Here is a 26867-nt window from a genome sequence, read left to right as displayed (position 1 = left end):
ACACTCTCAGCCAGTCAGTGCTTTTAATCAGAGGAGGAGGGAAGGACGGGAGTGGCTCTGGTGCCACCGTGTGGCTCGGTGCTCACAGGCCTCAGCCACAGTCCATCTCGGGCTCGTCTGCGTCGGTCTCCACGGCACAGAGATCCTCCAGGGCCGCCTCTGAGCCAAAACCCAGAAGGTTCTGTGGTGAAGGCCCAAAGGTGCTGGGACTCGGGGTGGCCCCACCACTCCGTCCGCCCCCCAGGCCCACAGGAACTAACCAGTCCCTTCCACGCCCAGGCCTCGCTCCCTCAGCTACTGCAAGCCAAGTGATACAAAGGCAATTCAGACAGGGATGTTTCTGGAAAAGCCGTGGCTCTGCCTGGCTGACTCAGTAGATACGAGCCAAAGGCAGGCTGATATACTGAGAGAGGAGCCAGAGCAGGAAGGGAAGAGTGGCCCGGTGCTGGCAAAGGCCGTGTGGATGGCGGGCCGCTGACTTAAGGCCAGGGGGTCTGACTCGCCCGGGGACTTCAGGGCCGACCCCACGTGGGGGCTGGGGTGGGGGGGCCTACTGCAGGCTCACCTTCACAGTCAGTCACGTCAGGAAGCCCTCGAATCAGCGTGCTGACCCCGGGCATGACCTGGTCGTATTGGTGCAGGACCTCCACGCAGTGCACCGTGAAGAGCTTGTCCTTCTGGGACAGGCCGTGCAGCAGCAGCACCGTGTCCCGCAGACACCGCACCGTCCGCCTCTGCTGCTCGGTCTGCGGGGGCCCTCCTGCCCGCCGCACCGTCAGCCACTGTCTGTGCAGCACCACCGTGAGTGCTCTGACCACCTGCGGGAGGGCGTGGGCCAAGGTCAGGGCATGTGGCCTCTGCACCCGGACCACCCGCTCGGAGGGGCAGCCCCGGTCCTAGCCTCCCCCTGGAGTGAGGAGGGTTCTGAGCGGCGGCACCAGGGTCCAGCCCTGGTGAAGGAGCATAGGATGCTCTCAGACAGCCCTGTCAGCCACCAGCAGGGCTGCCCGCTGCCAGCCCCCTTCTGCCCCCGGCACTCACCTCCACGTTGCACTGGCAGCTGGAGCCAGTGACTGGGGAGGAGGGGCTCTGCACACCCAGCTTGGCCAGCAGCCACACAGCCTAGAATGAGAACAGACTCGGTTACATCCGCGCCGGAACACCGCCCCAGTTCCGGTCACAGTGAGGGCTTTCTCAGGCTTCTCGCAGAGCTCCAGTTGCCTAAGCAACTGCCTGTCTGGAGAGTCCCTTGGACTGCAAGGAGATCAAACCAGTCCATCCTAAAGGAAATCAGTCCTGAATATTCACTGGAAGGACTGATGCCAAAGCTGAAACTTCAATACTTTGGCCCCCTGATTTGAAGCGCTGACTCCTTAACAAAGACCCTGATGATGGGAAAGATTGGAGGTAGGTGAAGGGGACGACAGGATGAGATGGTTGGATGGCATCACTGACTGAACGGACACGAGTTTGAGCAATCTCCTGGAACTGGTGATGGACAGGAAAGCCTGGCGTGCTGCAGTCCATGGGGTCACAGAGTTGGACACGACTGACCGACTGAACTGAACTGTCTGCACTGATGGGATCCAAGAGGTAATGGTATCCTGGGCCTTCCCAGGAGACACTCAGGACCAAGACCTGTGTCTCACCGATGACCCCCTGCCTCAGGCCCACCTCCAGGTACCAAGCCAGCCTGCCAAGTCCCAGGATACCCTGGATCCACGTGTATTATATCTGTATAGTAGGGGGCCCCCCAAAACGAGTCTTCCTTGTTAGTTTCTAAACACATTACCGATGCGAATGAAAGCCTCTTTGGTCCCCCAAGGAGGAAAAGCGCCCCTCCGGTGGGGTGGCGTGGGGTGGGGTGGCAAGCCATCCATAAAGGGGCTCTGGTGCTTTTACCTCTTGCTCCAGCTGCAGCCACTGTGTCTCGGAGGCAGCTCTGTCAGGTCTTGACGTGATGTACATGTACAGCAGCAGCAGGAGGCAGCCTTCTGGAAGGGAGGCCCCAGCTCGCACTCAGGCTCCGCCCTCCCACCCACCGCCTGAGGTACAAGCTGCAGGAGGCCTCAGGAGGTGCCTGGCCCATCCCTGCCACCTCCCTCGCCTCCAACCAGCCGGAGCTGTCCGGGCACGTGCCCCCGACCCCCTGGCCTGCTTTACCCGACTGGGAGCAGAGCTGAGCTGCGAGCTTCTCATGGTCCACCAGGAGAGACAGGAGCTCAATCGTCAGCAGCACGCTGGGCAGGGGTGTCTCTGGGCACAGGCATTGCGGCAGCACCCTGAACACGCACTGGAACCTAAAACACAGGGGCCCAGAAAGACGTGATGCCTCCAACGCAACTCCATAACTCACCCTCCTTTTTTACTGTCGGTAACAGGAAATTGAAGAGGCCAGGGAAGAGAAGCTTCAAATGCTAGCCTGCAAACAAGTGAGTTACCCTTCACTGTGGGGCTGCCGTGGCTGAAAGAGGACAGGACCTTGTCTGGCCCAGTGCCACCTCGAAAATACAGGATGCCTCCCTGGACCTGGGGAGCCGGCCTCCACACTGCTCCCAGCTCCTTCCTGCCTCTGCTCTCAAATACAGAGCCAGGTCTTGAGCTGAGTGTGAGAGGAAAGTCCTGAACCCACCACCAAAGGACTGGCCATGAAATCACTTGCCAGGCAAGAAGACTTCATTTTCTCCGCTTGTCAGGATACACTAGCTCCTCTGCGGCCAAGTATGTGAAGGTACCCACTCGAGGTGTACATGGTGAGGGGCTCGGGCACTCTTCCCCCCAGTCTCAGGGGCAAAGAGCTGGCCCATTCATTACCAGGAAGCCAAGTCCCAAGATAAGCACTGCTGTTTGCTCAACCCACACAACCTCCTAGGTGGTGGGGGAGTTCTATGGGTGTGTCCCCTTTCATATAATGAGGTTAAGAATGTTCCCTGTGTACCATTAGGGAACAAGGTCTATTTGGGGCAAACTCATTTGAGAGCAAATCCTGTACGATAGACAAGCTGAACGTTTCTAGTCACCAGGGAGTATGGAACTTGGTGGGAAACTGGAATTTCCAAGTATCCACTAACAAGTAACCTATTAGGCTAGAAGTGGCCCACTGAAACTAAAATAAATAAATAAATCTGTCTATATATACAACACAGTTATTTTGAAATTATGTTTTGATAGCATCAGAGCCTTCTTTTAAATGTTTTTTTCTTTTCCTCCAGAGCCCCCAAATGCACAATAAATAACAGTTTGCTAGTCTGCATGAGGTGGGGATAAGTCCTTTTTGTTCAAAAGCACCTGTCAGAAAAAAAAAAAAAAGCCCCTGCCATGCCAGTACCTGGGGAGCAACCCTGGACCACCTAACTGCTACACCAGATGGGATAGAAAGACAAAACTCTGAGGGGATGACGTGCCCTCAAGCCTAGATGGGCAGTGGTGCCCTTCCTAAGAGACTCTGAGGATGACGTGCCCTCAAGCCTGGATGGGCAGTGGTGCCCTTCCTAAGAGGCCACAGGCTGCCCGGGCACTTTGTGCTGTACCACATAATGCTTTAGAGCCCTAGTAGCACCTGTGTTAGGTTTCCCTGGTGGCTCAGATGGTAAAGAATCTGCCTGCAGTGCGGTTCGATCCCTGGGTTGGGAGTGGACATGGCAATCTACTCCAGTATTCTTGCCTGAAGAATCCCCATGAACAGAGGACCCAGGCAGGCTACAGTCCATGGGGTCGCAAAGAGTCGGACTGAGTGACTAAGCACAGCCCAGCACCTGTCCCTGGCTTTTGCTTTTACTCCAAGGTAAACAGGAAGCTGTGTGGTAATGGGGTTCAGCTTGTAAGCATGAAGGAATTTGGAAGGGAAGTACTGTGTGGGAAGTGGCATCAGACAGTCACTCAGGAGCCTAACTGGCTTGAAACCATCTAATACACTCCCTCTGGCGTTTCAGACAAGATTCCCTAACTCAACACAGAGTTTATTCACTCAGCAAACACTGAGTGCTCACAGAGAGCCAGGCTCTGTGCTGGGCGGGAGGATGCAGGGCTCTGAGGGTGCCGCCTGGGCTTGTGAACAGAAGGCACTTGTCTGGCCTCCAGTAAGCACCCATGAAATGGCTGTTGTTTCACATTACAGATAAGGTCAACAGGAATAAAATGGTGATCTATCTATCAAGATAACTGGTAAAAATGTGGTTCCTGGAATTCATTCATTAAAAAAATAAGAAACCAAGATGCAAGGATTTTTCACTTATCCACAGATCAACGTGACAAGCTACATTAACAAAGTGACTAAAAACCATATGATCATCTCAACAGATGCAGAACTTTTGCTAAAGTTCACCATCCAGTTTTGATAAAAACTTCAGAAAGTAGGCATAGAGGAAACTTAGGTCAACATATTAATAATAAAGGCAACATGTGAAAAACCCACAGCTGACATCATACGTATTGGTGAAAAGCTGAAAGCATTTTCCCTAAGATCAGGAACAAGACAAGGATGCCCACTCTCACCATTTTTATTCAGCATAGCTTTGGAAGTCCTAACTACAGCAATCAGAGAAGAAAAAGAAATAAAAAGGAATCCAAACTGGAAAGGAAGAAAAAAATTTCACTGTTTGCAGATGACATACTGTACACAGAAAATCTAAGATGCCACCAGAAAATGACTAGAACACATCAATGAATTTGGTAAAGTTGCAGGATAACAAAATTAATACACAGAAGCCTGTTGGATTTCTGTACACTAACAATGAGCTATCAGAGAAATTAAGGAAACAATCCCACTTTCCATTGCATCAAAAAGAATAAAACACCTAAGAATAAGCCTACCTAAGCAGGCAGAAAGGCCCATACTCCAAGAACTGTAACATGCTGATGAAAGAAACTAAATACGACACAGATGAAATGATAGACTCTGTTCTTGGAAGAATCGATGCTGTCCAAGTGACTATACTACCCAAGGCAATCTACAGATTCAGTGCAATTATTATCAAATTACCAATGGCATTTTTCACAGAACTAGAAGAAAAAAATTTAAACAGACAGAACACTCTTTGACATAAATTGCGGCAACTGATTTTTAGACCCATCTCTTAAAGCAAACAAAAGCAAAAAAAAAAAAAGCCAATGGGACCTGCCTAATTAAATTTAAAAAGCTTTTGCACAACAAAGCAAATGGTGGACAGAATGAAAAGAGAACCCATTATTGTGGGAGAAGATAACTGCAAGTGCTATGACTGATAAGGGGGTCATATATTCAGCTTATATAAACAGCTCATACAACTCAACGTCAAACAAACCACCCAATCAAAAATGAACAGAACTGAATAGACATTTTTCCAAAGAGGACAGCCAGATGGCCAACAGACACATGAAAAGATGCTCAGTTATCACTCATCACCAGGGAAATGCAAATCAAAACCACAATGAGATATCACCTCAAACTGGTTGAATGGCTACCACCATCAAGAACACCAATAACAAATGCTGGCAAGGACGTGAAGAAAAGGGAATCCTCCAATGCTATTGGTGGGAATGTAAATTAGTGCAGCCACTGTGGAAAAGAGTATGGGAGTGTCTCAAAAACCTAAAACGGGAGTACCATATGATACATCAATTCTACTTCTGGGTTATATCCGGGAAGTAAAAAAACAAAACACTAATTTGGAAAGATACATGCACCCTGATGTTCATAGAAACATTATCTACAATTACCAAGGTATTGAAGCAACCTAAGTGTCCATCAACAGATGAACAGATAAACAAGTTGTGATACACACACACACACAATGGAATACTGTTTTTCAGTCGCTAAGTCATGTTGGACTCTTTGGGACCCCGTGGACTGCAGCTTGCCAGGCTTCTCTGTCCTTCACTATCTCCTGGAGTTTGCTCAAATTCATGTCCATTGAGTCGGTGATGCCATCTAATAACCATCTCATCCAATGCCACCCCCTTCTCCTTTTGGCCTTCAAACTTCAATGCAATACTACTCAGCCATAAAAGGAACAAAATTTTGCCACGTGCAACAACATGGATGGCCTTGGAGGGCATTATGATAAGTGAAATAAGACAGAGAAAGGCAAAAACTGTACGATACCATGTATATGTAGAATCTAAGAAATATAGGAAACTAGTGAATTAAAAAAAGATAAAGACTCATACACAGAGGAAACTAGTGGTTACCTTTGGAGAGAGAGAAGAAAGGAGGGGCAAAATAGGGGTAGATTAAAGAAGCGTTGTTATGGGATTATATGAAATCATGTCTGTGAAACTTCTGAAAATTGTAAGGCACTGTGGAATTTTAACAGAAAAAAAGGAAAGAGAAGACTCAAAAGAAAAAAAAAATCCAAGCAACCAGCCATTGTGACCTGGGCAATCTGCTGTCCACATTACTCTGCAGTACACTGTGTCAAGCTCTGAGCACCACCTTTAGGATGGATCAGATAGGCGGGAGTATATTCATACAGCAACCAGGATCCAGAAATGTGTTTAGTAAACAGGTATTCTGGGCTCAGAGACGAAAAGACTTAAGATCTGTGCAGCCAGTGGAGTCATTCCAACACAGGAACTGGCCTCTGGGTGGAGTGCTGAGGTGGGAGATGAGATTCTAGGACTAACTAGAGGACTGGCTGGGTGAGGTTTACCTTCCCAAGTGTTCAAGGTCTGGAATCCCAAGCTAGGAATTTATTATAATGGTGTTTCGCAACAAACTTTAAGAGGAACAAGTAACCTGTGGCTCATGCCAGTGGTGGGCACCTTGCAGATGGGCAGATTCCCAGCAGTCAGCTTGTACCTGCACACCCTCTGCTTCCTCAGGGAACCCCAGCAAACTCAACTTCAACATGCCTGTGATGTGCAGTCTTCACCTGACGTACGTCCCAGGTCCAAAGGTCTCTGGGTTCGGTCTTTGTCTTGGGGTCAGGACGCTCTTCCATAGTGACTAGCAGCCTTCTTTTAACACATGTGTGTTTTGCTTACCTACTGTCTAGAGGCAGCACTAAGCCAAATAAACCACTTCCTTGGTTCTAACACCTGGCCCCATTTCCCATGACTTCAGAACTCCCTGAGCCAAGAACCTAAACCAAGGCTTAGAGCTGAGCAGTATGAACGCGGCAAGATGGGAGCAAGCTCAGGGGCCACAGGACAGACCTCGAGAGGTCAGGTAAGACCCACAAGGAATCATGACTCCCATGCTGCAGGATACCTGGGCAGGAAATCAAAGGAAGCATTTTCAGCTAATTTCACCAAAACCTTAAGGCACTGGCTGAGGACACTGGCTTGAAGGTGACCTGTTGCTGCAGAAGAGGAAGCCAGAAGGTGAAGGAGCATCTTCAAGAGTGGATGCTGGCCTTGGTCCTTGGCAAGCCCCTCTGGGGCTGAGGTCGCATCCCCATGACTATGTCCGGGAACCTGGTTCTGGGCTCCTTCGCCTGCAGCAGGCTCAGCGCCCGCTCCTGACAGTAACAGGCAGACGACTGCTCCGCTGTGGCACACCAGGTGCTGGAGAACACTAAGTGCCGCCACCGAGAAGCCTTCCAGGTTACAAAGAGAGTCCTCGGGGCTGGCCTCTATCCCAGGGCTCACACGGGAGGGGTGTGTCGGCGGGTCTGCCGGCGCTCCGCTTCTCTTGGCGGCTGCCAAATCCTGCAGAGCCTGGCAGTGTAAGCCGATGAAGAACTGTACCAGGGGGAGGAGATGCACAGCCCCAGGGAGCCTGCGGAGCGGGAAGGCCCTTCCGTCGCCCTCTGCTGGGTCTCTGTCGCTGAAGCCTTCCTCATTCCTGGCCACCAGGTTCAGTCCGGTGAATGCCATGTGCTGCGCTTCTCTCAGGGCTGAGAGGGGAAATGACCCATCACGAGGACCTGTGGTCCTCAGGTTTGAAATCCCAGTCAAGGTACTAGCAACAAACACAAAAGAAAAGACACAAGTGTGAGAGGCAGATATGGTCAAGCAACCCAGATAGCCTGCTGGCCAATTCTCTCATCTCCCTGCCCAGAGCAGATGTCTGAGGCTGGTCAGGACCAGATGGGGACTTGCTTCCCAAAAACTCCTTCCAGACAAGCTTTTTAGGAGTCTTGTGCTTACCTGCCAAGCCCCGGTAGCTGGAACTGGGTGCCAGCAGGAGCCTCAGGACAACTGCTCAGGAGATGGCACAGACCCAGGGGGGACCCGGGGATCAAAGGCTGCTTCAGGAGAAGGTTTATCAAAATGGAGCCTGCGGAAAGACAAGGTAACATGAGAATGCTTTTCTATGATGCCAACCAACTCTCCTCTCAACGGCCACTGAGGTCCCGAGACACCTATGGGCACTGAAGGCTCGGGGGCATACCTTCTCTTGGCCCCTCCCAGTTTACAGTCACATACTTCTATCACAGATTCCTGTTCCCACTGACCCTCTAAAGCACTGCCAGGTTCCCACAGCCCAGGACAGTTAGGCAAGTCCAATGCAGCATCACAGAGCACGATCAGAGCCAGGCAGGCATCTGGCAGAAGGGGCACGCCTTCTGGTACCTTGATTGCTTGATCTCTGCATCCAGCTGTCAAGAAGACTTTTCTGGGGCTCTTCCTGCTTTATGGGGCCACCTCCCAGACTGTGGGCTTTATTCTCTGCAACTAGATAAATAAAATGTTAATCAAAATTAGAACATGAAAGCATACATCTATCAGAAACGCTTTAAACGTGACGAGTTTCAAACATACATTGTTCTAATTTTTTCAACTCTGGATCAAAACAAGAGCCAAAGCAACTCATGAACCTTAGCATCTTTGCCTTCCTCATACAAAATAGGAACTTGTACAAGGAAAAGAAAATTAAATTGTGTGCCCCACTCCAAAGTCAGGCAATAACATAAAAGCTGTAACCATAACATTTATGTGATTCTTATTACATGCCAGACACTGTTCTAAGAGGTTTATACCTGTCAACTCTCTTGTTCTTCACACTAGCCCTCCCAGGAGGTGTTATTAGTGGCTTTGTTCTATATATGGGAAAACTGAAGCACAGAGGTTCGGTGTGCGTCTTGCGTATGTGTGTGTTCAGTGTGTGTGTGTGTTCAGTGTGTGTGTGCGTGTGTGCTTAGTCGCTCAGTCACGTCTGACTCTTTGCGACCCCATGGACTGTAGCCTGCACCAGGCTCCTCTGTCCATGGAATTTTCCAGGTAAGGATACTGGAGCAGGTTGCCATTTCCTTCTCCAGGGAAATCTTCCCAACTATAACCGCTTCTCAATTTGCACCGAAAATGTGAGTAGCTGTAGTTCTCAGGGGTGCCGTGATGCTAATGATTTGACAGAGCTGATGGTGGTAGGACAGAGGCAGTGTATCTGAATGGTAGGATAAACTGGCACAGCACAGTCTCCCAGTGAGAAACTACTAATGCTAGATTGCTTCTCTCTAGAAAGTTGTAGCATTGTCTCAGTCTGGACTCAGCCTGGCTACAAAAGGAGCACATATTCCTGCATCCTAGTTGTGTTTCTGGCCTGTCGATGGATGCTGACTGTGGAGGTTTTAAAATATGCCTGCAAGTTCTTTGACACACTTGCACTCAAAGGGTGCAGCGTAGTTTCCTTCCCCTTTAACACAGCCCAGACTCAGGGACTCAGTTCTAATGAACAATATGCTGAGTGATAGAACTGATGCTATGTGACTTCAAGGTTCAGACACAGAAAGGATAGATTCCACTTCCACCAAGCTCTCTGACTTTGCTAGCTCTTTAGGAAGCCATCTACGGGGTGAGGAGGTCAGCCAAGGAGCCCTGGGGAGACGCCCACATGTGAAAAGGAATTCCACTGCTAGACATGTGAACGCACCACCTTGAAACAGATCCTCCAGCCCCTGACAAGCCTTCAGTGATTCCAGCACCCTTAGAGACAAACCATCCCCACTATGCTGTCAGAACTGTGGGCCCACAGAAAGGAGGAGAAAATAAACACTCAGTTGTTTCAAGGCTCAAGGTCAAGTGGTCTGATATTGAGTTGTAGATGATAGAGAGATGGACTTACCCTCTCTGCTCATCGGGGACTTGTATGCTGGCTCTGTCTGGCAGGGCTGGGGAAGGGACTTGTTAGCACTAAAAGACTCCTTTGTAGGGAAAGATGGTTTTCCAAATTGTGGAGAACATGCTTCTGGCTTTATAACCACAGAAGGGCTTTTCCTAGGACTGGAAAAAGTTAACTATGAAAGCAGAGTAATGATTCTCTAACCCTATGTAAAATTCCTGGTTATAAAACTTCTAACAGGCTTTAAACTTTTCATGTCTAGGTGATCTGACCAAAAGATTCATCTACTCCACATTTGTTAGTCTTTGTCAGGACAGCAGTGTAAAAGTCAAGGCATTTTCATCCAAATGGTAGAAAAAAATCTTTCATTTGTTTCCACCTTCAAAAGTATTGGGCAGAATTCAAGTACTATTTCCAATTCCACCAAAACATATTTTTAATTTGTAATCTCTTTAAAAAAAAGATTTAATTGGAGGATAATTGCTTTACAATGTTGTACTGCTTTCTGCCATACGGCAATGCAAATCAGCCGTGAGTATACACGCCTCATCCCCCTTGCACCTGCCTCCCACCGCCCACCCCACCCCACTCCTCTAGGTTGCCAGAGTGCCATGTTGAGCTCCCTGTGTTATACAGCACCGGTAATGTGTATGTCTCAGTGCTGCTCTCTCAGTTTGTCCCACACTCTCCTTCCCTGTGTCCACAAATCTGTTCTCCATGTCTAGGTCTCTATTGTTGCCCTGCAAATAGGTTCATCAGTACTATTTTTCAAAATTCCATATATATTGGCTACATTCCCTTTGTTTTGCAGTATATACTTGTAGCTTATTTTATACCTAATAGTTTGTACCTCTTACTCCCCTACCCTTATATTGTCCCTCTCCCCACTGGCAACCACTAGTTTACAACCACCTCTTTTTTAATAGCCAAGGACTGAATTAAAAGATTTTCGGTAGAAAGAGCATCTAGTGTGAGATGTGTTGTTTCTTGCAACTAGGAAACGGCCGGTCCCTTGGTACCAGGGTTTTTATGTTAGAGAAGCAGTCTTAAGCCTCTGATTAGATCAGACAATGCTGAGGCCGTCCTGTGAGTAGAGTGTGAAGAGGTAAGGATGGATTCCTTCTGCTGTCCTCTGTCTTACCTGAACTATGTAAGGCCTAAAGAGTTCAGTTTCATACCCTGCCCATTATAAGCAAAGGCAGCAGAATGCTGAAAACCAGAAAAAGACGACCTGACTCACACTGTTCAAGTTTCAAGGCTGATACTGACAGACTTCTCACAGGACAGACATTAACAAACTGCTTATATCTGCAGCAAAGGTGGGGGCCATTGGGCAGCAAATGAGAAAAAATGTTCTAAGCAATTGGGACTGACATACAGTTGGGACAAAATCACTTTATCTGAAACAAATTACATAAAAACGAAGACTGGTCTACCCTAAAACTCTAGAGGTCATCTTTCCAGCCTTTTCTCATCCTGAGGAGTTGTGTTTATAAAGTCCTACAGGAAGAAGGCACTTTCAGAGAATGTGGGACCCTTATGCTACAATCCCCCAAACCATTCCAGCCTCATCTGAACCACCTTTGAGGCCTCTGGAAAAGAGGATCTGTGCCCCAGTAGCAGAGTCTAAATGACCTTTGTTCACAACTAGCCTGATACTGTCATTCAGACCTTTTAGGAAACGATAACTGTTTCCCCCCTCTAGCGCCATCATTACCTGATGTGGGAACCGGTGGGTGCAGCTAGTTTATTAGCTCGTTCACTGCTCTGAAGCTTTGTTCTTAATTCATTCATCTCTGCATCTTTAAACTGGAGTTCAGACTGCAAAGACTGGAGCTGGAAGGCATAAGAAATATAGAGGTCTCATCACATTTACAGAAACAGCTCTGGGGTCTGTCCTGGCAGCCCAGTGGTTAAGATTCCATGTTTCCAATGCAAGCGGTCCAGGTCTGATCCCTGGTCTGGGAACAAGGATCCCACCACCAACAACAATAAAAAATAGTTCTGGGCTTCAAAAATCTCAAGCTAGTCAAAGAAAAACAAACAATGAGAAATAGTATAAAAGTCTGCTGTGACATAAATGTCCTAAAATATCAAGTTTTAGCTTTCTTACTGAAAGATGGCATGGTATTCTAGAAAGATATTTTGACCTGCTTATTGCTAGGTGGTATGTGAGAATTCAAACACCATTTTACTCGGCCTCTCTGAACTTCAGCTGATGTGTAAGATAAATACCTCTCTTCATGACTGGGGGGATTAAGTAAGAATGTAACTGTAAAATGCCCAGCACAAAGCTTGCCAAGGTGCAGTATCTCACAGTAACATGGAGACCATGTAGTGAACATGTTGTGGTTTAGTCGCTCAGTCGTGTCTGACTCTTTGCGACCCCATGGACTGGAGCCCCCCAGGCTCCTCTGTCCGTGGGATTTCCCAGGCAAGAATACTGGAATGGGTTGCCATTTCCTCCTTCAGGGGATCTTCCCCACCTAGGGATCAAACTCACGGCTCCTGCACTGGCAAGTGGGTTCTTTACCCCTGAGCCCCCAGGGAACATGTGGTGCACAGTCCAGGTCTTCCTGAAGCTCTGGGCTGAGAATCTGAATAGTTTTACCAAAACCCTGAGCAGTGTGGGGAGACCTGCTGCTCTGGCTGACAGTAACTGCTGCCATTCCCTGAGCACAGTCCATGCCAGGCATAGCACCAGACACAAGTGCAGGACCATTTAAGTCTCACAACAACCCTTCTGGTTATTTTCGGGAACAGATAACGGAGATGAGTCATAGAGCATGACTGATCGCCCTGAGGTCACCGCTTGAATGTGATAAAGCCTGGCTTCAATCTCTGGCTTGTTGGTACCTCCCTTGGTCTTCACTATACATATGGAGAAGCAACTACTGCTGTTAGTGTTAGGCACAGGTCAGCGCTTCTTCAAAGATTGCCAAGTTTGCTGAATGACGTAATGGCAGAGTAAAACCCATGTCCTTATTTGGGAAGTGAAGGAAAGTAATATATACCTGGCACCCAGTTTTTCTCCCCAAAACAGTGTCTCCCTCCCCTAAGAAACATCATTTTCCTGCCTTTGAATATATGATTTGAATGGGAGCTATTATCTCTTTGGTTCTAGTCACTAGTTCCGGGGCAGGCACCTGACTCAGATTAGACCAATTAGAGCCTTCCCAAGAATTTTAAAACTTGAGATGAGGACCCCTAAGTCTTCAGTCTGTTCTGGAGCTGTGAAATATGAGCCCTGGAGCTCCTGGAGAAAATATCCTCAGCCATAAGGATGGAATTTATCAACAGTACAGAGAATAAAGATGAGTCCTGGTAAATCTCAAGTCATTTGAGACCGCAGTACATCTGTTTTCCCCAGATTTAGTTACAGAAGGCAATCCTTTTTTTGTTTGTTTGGCCTAAGCTAGGTCAGTTGAGTTTCTGATCTGCCCAAAAGAAAAAAAAAGCATAATTTAAGCCTGTTTCTGCAAAGTGTTAGCCAGTGACTTAGGCAAACACAGCAAAGCAGAATTTCATTTATGTCCTTTTCCAAACCACAGAGCCTCAAAGAAAAGTACATATAATTAGTTGGTAGCAAAAGTATTTTCAACAAACAACTGCTGAAATCTTCCTGGGAGATTTATAAGCAACTTTAGGCATTGCTTCCAAAAGAAATCAGTAAGCTGGCAAAGCTGATGTCCATACAAGCAAAAGATATCTCTGGGTCACCTTTTTGGAGAATTCCTTTTCTTTTTCACTGAGTGCTTGAGTTTTCTCTTGCTCAAGAAGGAAATGAGATCTTCTCTGTTCCTCTAGAACGGATTCTGTCTGATGCAATGAGTCCCGCAAAATTTTAATTTCTCCATTTTTAATGAGCACTTCTTCTTCCATTGCCTTCATCTGGAAATTCCAAATTGATCTTGTGAAAGGTTTGTAAGGGAAAATTATATATGCACTTAATTCAATATGTAGCTGGGGAGATGAAGAAACACATTTAAAACATGTCCAAGGGATCAATAAGTGCTCAGAATACATCCATGCCAACGAGACCATGACCTGCTAGGTCCATTCCTGGGACAGCAGGTTTTCAGCAAATAGCTTAAGGACGTACTTGTCACTTCTGCATGCACATTCCTGAGGTCCTAGGGACCTATAGATAGTCATATGAAAGATGTCTGCTTTTTTGCAAAACTGTTAATGAAAATAGCAACCATTATGATGTTGTGTTTCTTCTATAAGACACATGCTATAAATTTATCTCAGTACTATAACAGAAAGTTTGTATCTCTTTTTGTATAGGGTTTACAAAGTGTTTCTTTTCTTGCCTTGGCTGTTAGGAATCTCAGGATTTAGTTGCAACCAAAATTTTCTGGCTTTCTTTCCCCAGCTTTCTCCCAATTCACGGGGATGAATCTGGACTCTTGTCTTAAAACTTTTCTATATTTTATTGTATAATGCTTTCTAACACATGCATAAGTGAATGCATTAACTACAAAAATGACAAGTTAAATCCCTTACCTTTTCCTTAAGTTCTTTGTATTGTGCCTGAAGTACCTCTAATTCAAAATTATCTTTAACTGGAACACTTTCTCTGTTTTTCCCTGCAGGATATTTTGACATCCCATCTAATCTGGTGAACTTATGAACATCTGTAAAAAAACAACAATCAAGAAAAATCAGTTCCCATATACTTTTTAAGACTCAGTATTTTCCCACTTTCACCAGCCAGTGCTGAAAACAATCACTTTTGAAAGCAAATGAGAGAAAGATCTAGTAAGGAGAATAGGTATTTTCCAACATAAGAACATGATTCAATCCTTATGAAATAACAAATTCTGCCACCCCCTCCCCATTCCACACTCAGTTTCTTGTTTTTTTTTCCCTGCATCCAGTTTTAAGGGTCTCAGCTAAGGGCTGAAAGGTGTTGTGGGAACCTCACTGTTCGAATCTCAGTGATCCATTATTCAACAGTATTTACTTAGCATCTATAATATGTCAGGCACAATTTAGCCTCTAAAGAAAGCTACAGTGATAAGAAAAATGGATACAGTCCTTACACTCATGGAGCTTACATGGCAATCAAAAATATAAGAATAAACGTAAAATTACAACTGTTATAAGAGCTGCAGAGAAGAACAAATAGAGCAATGCCTGTAACGGGGGATTTCATCCACAAGGATGACTGGAAGCCTTCCAGGCTGCTAAGTTGCTTCAGTCGTGTCGGACTCTGTGCGACCCCATAGACGGCAGCCCACCAGGCTTCCCCGTCCCTGGGATTCTCCAGGCAAGAACACTGGAGTGGGTTGCCATTTCCTTCTCCAATGCATGAAAGTGAAAAGTGAAAGTGAAGTCGATCAGTCGTGTCCGACTCTTAGCAACCCCATGGACTGCAGCCCACAAGGCTCCTCTGTCCATGAGGTTTTCCAAGCAAAAGAGTACTGGAGTGGGGTATCACTGCCTTCTCCAGAAGCCTTCCCTAGATAAGTGATAACTGAATGGAGAGCTGAAGAACAAGCAGGAATTAACCAGAGGAGTGGCGATGGGGAATAGATGGAAAGAACACTCAATGTGTAAGAAACAGCAATATGGACTTCCCTGGTGGTCCAGTGGTTAAAACTTCACACTTGCACTGCACGGAGGGTAGGTTTGATCCTTGGGAACTAAATCCCACATGCAGTGCAGCAAAAAAAAAAAAAAAAAAAAGACACAGCATGTGCAGTTTCTGTATTGTAGGGAAGCAGGGAGAATTCAAGGAATGAAGGAAGGTCAGTGTGGCTAGAAACCCAAGAGGGAAAGGGTCAGGCCATGCTGGGTCTTCCGGGCCATATTAATGATTTTAATCTTTATACCAGAAGTGTGAAGTCATTAAAGGGTTTCAGTAGGGATGTTCACTGTGCATCTCTGTGTGACAGAGATTTTAGTTTTAAAATGATCACTCTGGCTGTGGTGTGAAGTCTGACTTGTAGGAGTCATAACCAGAAATGTGGACACAATTTAGTGGACTTTTGTCCAGGCGAGGGGTGATGGTAACACAGATCAGGGAGATGGCAGAGATGGTGCAGAGGACGGATTCTTGGGATGGAAGAGAAAGGTAAAGGTACAGGATTTGGAAAGGGGCAAGGGGGATGTTGGCTTGTGGTATGGGATGGAGAGTGGTGCCAGTCTTCACCATGCAGAACATGTGTTCATCAACATGTCTTTTCTGAATGTCTGCTTTGCCAGGCACATGCTGGAGATGTTGGCAGATGACTGGATTTCCAGGAAATGATTGTGTGGAATTTAACGTGCCTATAAGACATCCAAGTAGAGATTCAAGGTACCCTCAAAACCTTTCTCTTCTAGGGTGCCCCATAAGACGTCACTAGAATGAGTGTAAGCTCCAAGAAGGTGGGGGCTTTTGTTTGTTGCTAAGTGTCTGTAGCTTCTAAGGTTTGGGCACCTAGTACAATTTATTGGTTGTATAAAAAGAATAAGTCTATCGTATCTCTTGCCTCTGCCAGATCCCTCTTGTGCTCAGGCGGTCCAAAGGAAAAGGTGGTCTTCATTCGATCCAAAGCCTCCCAAATATGTCATAAGCATGGGTCCCCATGTGTAGGTAAAGATGCTTCTTATGGCTGTGATAGATGTGTTGCAAAGATCTCTGCTGAGAACTAAGAACCCAGTGGTCCAAAGTATAGAAACCTAAGTAAAATGTTATTAACCTAGCTTCCTATATTCCAAATCGGCTGTTTGACATTCCTGATATATTTCTCCCCTCAAATCAAAAGACCTCTTGGGACACACCGCTGCTTAAATCAAACTGTTCCTAGGAAGGGGCAGTGTGGGTGCAAGACACCGGAACGGTCACTGCGGGGTTGCGAAGTCACAGCCATCTAGGGGGTCTAGGGAAGTCTGCACCACTCTCAAGGGGAAAAGGCGAACTCACTGGACACGTCCCGAGCCGTGGTCGGGCACTGGCTCAGGGCCTGGGACGCAAGCGTGTCGAGTTCCTCCAGGTCGTCGGCGGTGAAATCCCCATGCAGGCCGAATGGGTCTTCAGGGTCCGGGGCGGCGGGGATGCCTCGGGCCCGTTTGCTCGGAGGGTGCCCGGTGCTGGGCGGAGGGCCAGGACTAGGTGCCGGGGGCCCACTTCGCCTCCTGCTGCCTGAAGCGGAGATTCCAGCCATGCCTGCCTCCGGCTGATCTCTAAAGACACTAAGCCCGGCCTATTCCCGCGTGGAAGGAGGGATGGACCAACCGCCCGCGCGCCGTGGCTCGCCTCAGCCGGCGGGACACGCCCCCGAACCAATGAGCCAATCACCTGCCAATTGGCGGGCGCGGAGGAATGACATCATCAGAGCGCGCCGCGATGCTCCATTGAGTTCCCGCTGAACCCTGTTGCTTCCCGCCCTTGTTGTGCCCAACCTCGCCTGCCGCTCTGGTACCGATTGTTAGGATTCGGTAGGCCACTGCGGTGGTCTAAGCGCAGCGAACTGAGTTACCTAGGCAAATTCACCAGCCCCACCACGCAAGTAGCTGTGTCTCCGCTCCCTGACATGCCCTGGGGTACAGAGCAGCGCTTGCTGGAGGTCGCCCAGATAGATATGCACCCGTGCAATGTGAATCTATGGCATTCAGACTTTTGGTTTTTGTGACCTCGCTGTCCAGCCAGACCCACTTCTCAAATACCCCAGGCTCTTTTGAGGAGGAGTGTGGAAGAATGGGGTTGGGCTTGGAGTTAGGAATAGAGCTGTTATGAGCACACATCTTTGAGTACAGTAAATGTTTTGAATGTGTACATTTGGTGAAAGTCTGAGAAGGGTGTGCTTGTGTTGAAGGGTGTAGGAAGTCTTCAGGCTCTTAATATTTATTCATTTCTCTGGGAGCTCTTAAGTGTCTTTGTTCCAAGTGCTGGTAATATGGAAATGAATGAGACTCAAGAAGTCAAGGAAGATCCTATGGAAATAGCAACTGTGCTGTCCTACAGGTTAAGTGGGAGTTATCAAGAGGTATTAAAGAGGATGGCATCAAGATTACTCAGACAAGAATACAACACTGAAATGGAGGCCACACAAGTGCCAGGTAGGCGTTATCAATGGCAAATTAGGAAGGTAAGGTTTTAGAGAGGAGCAGGGATTCAAGCTGGGCTTGAGTAGCTGACAGGCTGCAGTCCATGGGGTCACAAAGTGCCGGACACAACTGGGTGACTAAGCACGGCACTGTGGTGTGCAGGACATTTAGCAGGAACGTGTTGGAAAGTAACAGGGGCAAGACTTCATCCGTGTGTCATTCAATCGTGTCTGACTCTTCACAGTCCCATGGATTGTAGCTCATTAGGCTCCTCTGTCCGTGGAATTCTAACTTAGCCTATGAGTATCCTATGAATATTTGGGAGGGCAGTAAATGAAAGGCAGATAGTTGTCAGGGCCTAGAGGGTCTTCAGTACCTGGCTTTAATTTTTTGAGGTAACTGGTAGGTTACCTCAGATAGTCACACAAATAGTGGATGCTTATCTTAATTGCTCCAAGTTTCTGTCTCGTAAAAACACAAGATTATACCTCGTAAATGCAGACTGGGTTCCATCAAATAAAAGAGCAGTAGCTTCATCTCAGGGGCAGTATGCTAGCTCTGGCTCTCTGAAGGGTTATTCTCAGCAGCACAGGGAAGGGTGCCAGCTGGCAAGTTCCATAGGGAATCCCTGAAGTCCAAAGAGGATGCTACTGGCTGTGTAACTTTCCGGGAGACAACCAAAGCGGGACGTTTATCTTTCACTAGTATCAAGTACATTTGAGTGGTAATACAAGCTTCAATCTATGAAAATCTTTTCCAGTTTTGACTCAGCAAAATCTCAGGGCCCTTCTGGAAAACACATTCTCAAGAGAAAGCTTAGTGTTATTAGCATTATTCCCATAGTTGTGTCTAGATCCTAGAAATGAAATTTACACTTGTGCATCTAACCTGTTTCAATACATATGCACTTAGCACATTATGGTCTCTGTCCTCCAGGAATTTACCCTTCCTGGAGTCAAGAGTGGTAGATGATAAGTGTCAGGCGAAAAAATGAAACAGGGTTAAGAGACAGGAGGATTAAGGAAGAGTTTCTAGTAGGTGAAAACAGTGAAGGGAAAGCTTGCTTGGAATGTAGGTCTCCATGGCTCAAGATAGATCAGGGGGATGAACTGTAGATACCAGAGGGTAGGGGGCAGCATCCAGACCCCTTAGTGCCTCACTGGTCATTGTGGGGATTTTTGCTTTTTTTTGCTCTAAGAAGCTACTGAGGAATTCTCAGCCAAGGAGAAAGAAAGTATAACTTTAAGGTTTAGAGATTACTCTAGGTCCTGAGTAAGCACTAGCTGTTGGGAAGCAAGGGTAGGGAGAGGAAGACAAATTTTGACATCACTATAATATTCAAGTGAGGGATTTTAGGGTTAGAGTGAAGATCTGGTGGCATTGAAGTATGAAGGGTCTAGATTTAATTTTGCTGATGGATTGAGCTGGGGGTGGGAGAGAGAAGAGGTGGGAACCTAGCAAGGATCTTAAAGCCCTAGTGGAAACACAGACCTGGGCGCTTCAGAGTAAGCTTAGTCCTTACAGACTCGCTCCCCTCCAACAACAGAGAAGTGCCTTGACAAGAGGAATTGCTCACTGGCGGATGTTCAACTTGCACACAGCAGGTTCCTTACATGAACAGATGCACAACCTTATTAAGGTGGTACAGAAATCAGGATAGCACACAGACTTAAGAACACACTTTGGCAGGATTCTGGACTCGGTTTATATGGATCTCATAGCTAAGGTAGAAATGGCTGAGAAGAACTAAAGACAAGATGACCCAAGTATACTTTTTTTTTTTACAAAAGTTTATTCTTAAATGTACAATAGGTTCCAAGACAACACTTCATTCTAGCTATAGGTGGCAACAGATATTATGGCAGGGAATCCAGGTATTTAAACAGGAATGGAACTAAGGGTCATCACTGCCTCAGGCACAAGGAACAGCTTATTTTTTGCCAGATTTCTTAATTCCACCGGTGGCTGCAAAAGGAAAAAAAAAGTCTCAACCAAGGGAAAACACAAGCTCTATGGTTGAAGCCTCAGGGGTCTACCATGGATCCTATTAAATAATAAGGGCCAGCTCTTGTACTGGGCATTTTTGTGACACAAGCATGCACAGGGTTCTACCAGTATTATTTCTCGGCAAAAATGAATAAGGTGGTGAATGAGAATAAAGGCAGGGCACAAGTAATGGCTGTACACTGATCTGCATCTCAACTGTGTTGGGTATTTCAGACTGGCTCACGTAATCCGAATCCCCTCAATCCATTTTACAGATAACAAAGTCTCAGTGTTAGATACTGTTCAACGTTATAAACTGGTATGCAACAAAGAAAAGATTCCAACCTAGGTAGCGTGACTTCCAAGTCCATATTCTTACCTGTCACATACCACACTACTGTATGTATTACGATCCTGGGGTCTGATTTACTCAATACCTTTATTTCAGCCAATTTACAAGTAACACATGGTAGGTAATTTAACAAACAGTTATAGAATTAAGCATACCTAATATAGGAATGAACGTCCAATGGGCTGTGACAAAACAGACTTTAAATGTGCGTGCTGCTCCTGTTCTGTCACGTCATGCTCTATGATCCCACGGACTGTAGCCTGACAGGTTCCTCTGTCCGTGGGATTTCCCAGGCAAGAATACTGGAGTGGGTTGCCATTTCCTCCTCCAGGGGATCTTCCTGACCCAGGGACTGAATTCTCCTCTTTGGCATCTCCCTTATTGGTAGGAGGATTCTTTACCACCCGGCCACCTGGGGGGAGCCCCAGTGATCCTGTAGGGTATAGATAACTGCTGAGAAAACAATCCCTATTTTGATGAATGTAAACAGGATTTAAGAAGCACAAAATACAATGACTAATGAGTTTTGAAAATTATTTTGATATGTAATCAATTCCTTTTACACAAAGGGAGAAGAGACAGAATGGTAGAGAATTATGTTTAAAAACACGCCAAGAAGCCTGGACTTTTATCCATTAGCCTAGGGGCATCTAGCAGTGAAAACTGAAGGTGCAAAAGTATTTGCTAGACTTTTAATTATATGAGTAGTTATGAAATGTTATAAGCAACAAAGTAGTAGTGAAGTAAGGATGTGGAGCAAGAAACTATAGAGAATACCTGGAACTCCACTCTACGAACTTGTGTGAGATACATTTCTGTATTTCCATTTCTGCCTAAGCAAGAGAAGCCCATACCGGGTCTGGCTCTCACCCCGTCCAGCTGCTGCGATTCCAAGCCTGGCTAGGACCATCCACCGCAGTGGACAGCAGCAGAGACCTTGCAGCTTATCCACGAGGCAGGACAGTGACCTGCTAGGGACCGTATCCAGACTGATGCTCTCGCGTTTGTCTGGTTTGATTTCTACCCCGCCCTCACTTACCCAGGGGGCCTTTCCCCGCGGCCTTTGCTTTTAGCTCCTCGAGTTTCTTCTGCTCTTCCTTCTGCTTCTGTTTGAATGCCTTATCTTCCTAGGGAGAGGGGAAAGCGGGTTCACTGCAAGCGGATTACCCAGTCCCTCCGCGCCCGCCCATGCCTCTGCGCCCGCCCTCACCTCGTCCATCTCCTTGGCTTGCTTCTTGGGCTGCTTCAGGGGCTTCTTCTTGCCACCTGGGTGAGACACGAGCCCGCTCAGCCTGGCCCCCGCCGGCTCTCAACCCTCTCCGCCCTGACCCTCTCCATCGTCCCTGCACACTTACCTTCGCGGCCCGACATGGCGCCTGCCGCCCCTTCCCCAGACCCTGCCACCGGAAGCGAAGCTCCCCGTTCCAGCTCCCTGCGCCTATACCTCCACGCGGGCTCGCTGATTGGCTCCTGATGCGGAAGTTGCGCTCCTGCCGGAAGCGGTCCTCCGGAAGGCGGGCCCTAAAGGGTCGGCGATCAACTGAGTGGCGGGCGCTCCTTGGGGGTTGAGGCGCAAAGCGCGTCAGGTACTGGGGCGGCGGGATGTCCTTCCCGGGGAGAGTCCGGAAGCCGCGAGGGGTGCTTAACCGCAAGCGCTAAGCTTGGAAAAAAGCACAGGGAAAGAACTGCAGGATGGGCTTGTGCAAAGGCCTTGAAGCTCGGTGCATCGCTGGAACCTAGGAAAGCACAGTGTGTCTGGAGGGAGATGTGAGGGAAGTAGGAGCGGGCACTGGGGAGGGCGGGGGCTAGATCACCAGTTCTAGAGCTTTGGAGGCTCCCGGAAGGAGTTTTGTAATATAGCTCCGAGTGCGACATTTTGCAAATTCTGTTTATTCATCCAGTATTTTTTTTGCTGGGCGTGTAGTACACGCAGGTAGTACTTTAGGCACTGAGGCTGCAGCAATGAACAAAACAGTGCCTGCTCGGGCAGAGCGGCCATTCTGGTGAGTAAGACAGACTGTCAGTGAATACGTGAAATGCAAAGCACGGATCCTGTGATAGGTGTCTGAGGAAAAATAAAACAGTGGGTAAGGCGTCCTGGAGTGGGAGTGCACGGCTGTGACATTTGAGCAGGACTTGAAAAAAGAGAAGAGCGCAAGCACACAGATAGCGATCAGGAGGTGTCAGGGTCCTGAGGTGGGAATAGCTTAGTGTGTTGGGAGCAGCGTCAGGAAGTCTGGAATTACATGGGAACTTTGTGAAGTGAAAGATGTGTAAACATCTAGCTGTCTATACATTTGTCACGTCATCACATTGCACATCTTAAATTTATGTGATGGTGTATGTCAGTTTTATCTCACAAAAACTGGGAGCAAAGGTCCACGTGACTGGAACAGAGTGGGGAAAGGGAGACTGATGGGAGATGAAGTGAGAGGAGAGAAGGATGAGGGCCAGGAGGTGGATGCCATGTAGGCCTTGGAAAGGATTTTGGCTTTTACATTGAAAGAAGTGGAGGAACCATTGCAGGACTTGAGCAGAGAGAGAGAGATGGTCTGACCTGTGTTTTGAAAGGACCACTGCCTGCTCTGACAGTAGGGGCTAGAGTAGAAGCACAGACATCTGCCGGAGGCTGTTAGGATAACCCAAGCAAAAGACATTGGTCTTTGCGACTAGGGCTTCCCTTGTGGCTCAGCTGGTAAAGAATCCACCTGTAATGCGGGAGACCTGGGTTCAGTCCCTGGTTGGGAAGATCCCCTGGAGAAGGGAAAGGCTACCCACTCCAGTTTTCTGGCCTGGAGAATTCCATGGACTGTATAGTCCAGAGGGTCACAGAGAGTTGGGCATGACTGAGCAACTTTCACTTGGGCACTTGGTATAGCAGGGGCAGAGGCAAGAGGAAGAGGGAATATGAATTTAGTTTCAGAGGTGGAGGTGCCATTTGCTAATGGACTGGCTGTGAGGAGGGAGAGAAAGCAAAGTCAGGGATGGTGTGAGAGTGTGAGCCTGATTGGGACCTGGGGTTTCCATCCGCTGAGATGGAGAAGGCTGTGGTAAAGGCAGCTTTGGGAGAGGAAGATTCCCATCAGCTTTCCTAGCAGAGACCTGGATTGGGCAGTTTGGTAAATGAGCCTGGAATTCAGAAGAGAGCTTTGGACTGGAGAGGCCCAAATACAGTTTGCTTGCTTGTTTTTTTTTACTTTATTTTTGGTCACACTATGTAGCTTTCTGGATTGAAGTTCCCCAGCCATGGACTGAATACAGGCCCTGACAGTGAAAGCTCCCAAGTCCTCCTAACCACTGGCCTACCAGGGAATTCTGTGTGTGTATGTTTTTTTTTTTTGGCTGTGTTGGGTCTTCTTGCTGCACGGGCTTTTCTCTAGCTGACGCGAGTGGGGGCTACTCTCTAATTGTGGAGTCCGGGCTCTAGTGCGAGCGGGTTTGCAGGTTTGAGTAGTTGTGGCTCCTGGATTCTAGAGCACTGGCTCAGTAGTTGTGGTGCACAGGCCTACTTGTTCCTCGGGATCTTCCTGGACTAGGGATCGAACCCGTGTCTCCTGTAGCAGCATGCGGATTCCACACCACTGAGCCACCAGGCAAGCCCTATTTGTTTTCCAGTGACAGCTTTATTGAGATATGATTTAAACAGACTGGTTCCAAATAGGAAAAGGAGTACGTCAAGGATGTATATTGTCACCCTGCTTATTTAACTTATATGCAGAGTACATCATGAGAAATGCTGGGCTGGAAGAAGCACAAGCTGGAATCAAGATTGCTGGGAGAAATATCAATAACCTCAGATATGCAGATGACACCACCATTATGGCAGAAAGTGAAGAGGAACTGGAAAGCCTCTTGATGAAAGTGAAAGAGGAGAGTGAAAAAGTTGGCTTAAAGCTCAACATTCAGAAAATGAAGATCATGGCATCCGGTCCCATCACTTCATGGGAAATAGATGGGGAAACAGTGTCAGACTTTATTTTTTGGTCTCCAAAATCACTGAAGATGGTGACTGCAGCCATGAAATTAAAAGACGCTTACTTCTTGGAAGGAAAGTTATTACCAAGCTAGATAGCATATTCAAAAGCAGAGACATTACTTTGCCGACTAAGGTCCGTCTAGTCAAGGCTATGGTTTTTCCAGTAGTCATGTATGGATGTGAGAGTTGGACTATGAAGAAGGCTGAGCACTGAAGAATTGATGCTTTTGAGCTGTGGTGTTGGAGAAGACTCTTGAGAGTCCCTTGGACTGCAAGGAGATCCAACCAGTCCATTCTGAAGGAGATCAGCCCTGGGATTTCTTTGGAAGGAATGATGCTAAAGCTGAAACTCCAGTACTTTGGCCACTTCATGCGAAGAGTTGACTCATTGGAGAAGACTTATGCTGGGAGGGATTAGGGGCAGGAGGAGAAGGGGATGACCAAGGATGAGATGGCTGGATGGCGTCACTGACCCAATGGACGCGACTCTGAGTGAACTCCGGGAGTTGGTGATGGACAGAGAGGCCTGGCGTGCTGCGGTTCATGGGGTCGCAGAGAGTCGGACACGACTGAGCGACTGAACTGAACTGAACTGAACCCTACACTTCTGGCTTCACTGGTGGCTCAGTGGTAAAGAATCTGCCTGCAATGCAGGAGCTGCAGGCTTGATCCTGGGGTTGGGAAGATCTCCTGGAGAAGGACATGGCAACCCACTGCACTGCAATCTCGTGGACAGAGAAGCCTGGCGGGCTACAGTCCGTGGGATCACAAAGAGTCAGACAGTACTGAAGTGACTCCGCAGGCAGGCAGCCATACAATTCACCTACTTAATGCGTACAGTTCAGTGGTTTTAATGTATTTACAGTCTTGCGCAACCATCCCTAAAATCAATCGTAGAAGTAGCCGGTTTTTCAAGTCACAAGACTGGATGAAAGAGGAGCCTGAGGACAGAGCCCTGGGGCACCATGTGGAGAGGTTGTGGAAATGAGTGGGGACTGGAAGCTGAGAGAAGGTGGTTTAAGAAGGAGGAAGCTATCATAAGGCACAGGCTGCCGACAGGGCAAGTGAGATGAGGAGGAAACTGATCATTGGTTTTAGGCATGTGGGAATGACCGGAACAAGAGCAGTTCCACTGGCCGGGTGGGAGTGGAGGCCAGATCAGAGAGGCGGTTAAGTGAGACTAGGAGGAGAGGAACTGCAGACAGCTAGTGCAGGCGCTCTGTCACGGAGTAAAGAGCAGAGAAGCGGGGCAGTTGCTGGAGTGGGGGTGGGGTGGTCGCATCAATTCCTGAGCCGTGTCTGTGGAGGGGAGAGGATATGGGACCTGGAGCATGGCCTGGCCTTCCCTACAGCAGGAAGTTTTCATCCTGAAGAGCGAGAGAAGGTGGGGGGATGAGACAGACACTGGCAGGTGCGAAGATACGGCAGGAGTTTATGGACGTTCTCTTCCAATTTTAAAACATTTTCTGGGTGAGAAATGAAGCCGACCATCAGCTGCAGGTGAGCATGAGGTGCTGGTGATGGACGTTTGAGGACAGGGCAGTTGGTAGGAGACAGTCATCTGGCTGGAGCAGGAGAATGGGTTTGGAGAGGCAAGGTTCTGAACCTGACCCAGACCTTGCTCACTTTGGCCTCGGTCCAGCCCTCCCCACTCTCTTCTCTACTTCTTTCCAGCTGCACAGGTAGCCCTGCAGATTTTAGACGATGTCAAGCCATGTTCCACTGCCAGGAATCTCTTCCCTTCGCTTGCTGGTCCGAGGGGCCTATGAGACATAGTGGGAAGGAGCTGGGAGATGGGGGAGGGGATGGTGGTGGGAGGCTGAGAGGAGGGCCTGGAGTCGGGGAGCCACTTGGGAGTCATTGGTGCGTCCCCTCCTGAAGCTGCGTCCCTGCTTTCTCTAAGCTTCTGTTCTGGTGAGGGGCGAGGCACACAGGAAGAAGGCAACGTGTGTGTCTGATGGAGAAAACCTGGGAGTCTGATGGTGGCGAAGGAGGGAGTTGTCAGGAAAGGCCTTATCAAGAGGGGATGTTTGAGCAGACGTAGGTGTAAAGTGACTGGAGTTGTGGAGGAGGAGTGGTCCATGCAGAGGAAGTGGCGGGGCACAGACCCTGCGGTGTGGCGGGGTTGCTGGAGTGGGGTTCTTACAGTGATGGAGAGAAGAAAGGGGATTGGGCTGAGAGGACCGAGCCTTGGTGGTGGTTGGCAGGGCTGGCGTTCACGCCAGCTGACTGGGGAACTCTCAGGGTTTTTGCCTGAGGGGTGTGAAGTCGGCTGTGAGGGCCAGGGGAGGAAGCCAAGACCATGTAGGAGGTGGGGGCTGTCTTCTCTGCCTGGGATGAGTGATCTTCCTGGGATCCAGGAATGCGCTCTGTTGAGAAGGTTGGAGGGATCTGAGGAGGCGGGGTGGCGATTTCAGAATGGGAGGGTGCTGAAAGCTGCAGAGGTGCTGGAGAAGTCCAAGTAGCAGCTGCTGGATGCGACGGGGGGGGGGGGGGGGGGGAGGGAGTGAAGGCAGGGCGGAGAGAAGGAT

The 26867-nt window shown here is 48.1% G+C and overlaps 2 protein-coding genes and 1 long non-coding RNA gene across 9 annotated transcripts in view; 1 reads left to right on the top strand and 2 right to left on the bottom strand.

The window, feature by feature from the left end:
- Nucleotides 1–3: 3 nt before the first annotated feature.
- On the bottom strand, nt 4–17259 carry LOC120868225 (ATR interacting protein). Of its 4 annotated transcripts, none has more exons than XM_040246939.1 (13): nt 16899–17259; nt 14492–14622; nt 13703–13873; nt 11700–11818; nt 9986–10143; nt 8497–8598; nt 8071–8200; nt 7190–7882; nt 2164–2300; nt 1903–1994; nt 1042–1122; nt 566–818; nt 4–181 (listed from the first exon to the last, which is right to left on the bottom strand). In XM_040246939.1, exons 1-13 carry the CDS (start codon nt 17137–17139, stop codon nt 24–26), a joined length of 2466 nt encoding a protein of 821 aa, XP_040102873.1. In that variant the 5' UTR covers nt 17140–17259; the 3' UTR covers nt 4–23. The 4 variants fall into 4 exon arrangements, with proteins under 4 accessions (XP_040102873.1, XP_040102874.1, XP_040102876.1 ...); XM_040246940.1 differs by having other exon boundaries at nt 1903–1991; XM_040246942.1 differs by having other exon boundaries at nt 4–159; nt 1903–1991.
- Nucleotides 17260–19794: 2535 nt separating this feature from the next.
- LOC120868278 lies at nt 19795–21951 on the bottom strand. The gene is made up of 4 exons (XR_005722185.1): nt 21716–21951; nt 21571–21626; nt 21400–21487; nt 19795–19987 (listed from the first exon to the last, which is right to left on the bottom strand). It is a non-coding gene; the product is annotated as an uncharacterized LOC120868278 (long non-coding RNA).
- CCDC51 (coiled-coil domain containing 51) overlaps nt 21833–26867 on the top strand; it is a 10778-nt gene continuing 5743 nt past the window's right edge. Inside the window, exons 1-3 of one of the 4 annotated variants that reach the window (XM_040246988.1) lie at nt 21906–21946; nt 22285–22363; nt 25644–25836. The gene's annotated coding sequence lies outside the window, so the exon portion shown is untranslated. Of the gene's footprint in view, nt 21947–22037; nt 22364–25643; nt 25837–26867 lie in introns of those variants that run through there. The other 3 variants (XM_040246989.1, XM_040246987.1, XM_040246990.1) reach the window with 3 other exon arrangements.

This window comes from Oryx dammah, unplaced genomic scaffold, assembly GCF_014754425.2.
Source record: "Oryx dammah isolate SB20612 unplaced genomic scaffold, SCBI_Odam_1.1 HiC_scaffold_9, whole genome shotgun sequence".
Classification (NCBI taxonomy): Eukaryota; Metazoa; Chordata; class Mammalia; order Artiodactyla; family Bovidae; genus Oryx; species Oryx dammah.
The sequence above is the reverse complement of the archived record's forward strand: the minus strand, read 5'-3'. Positions and strand labels throughout refer to the sequence as shown.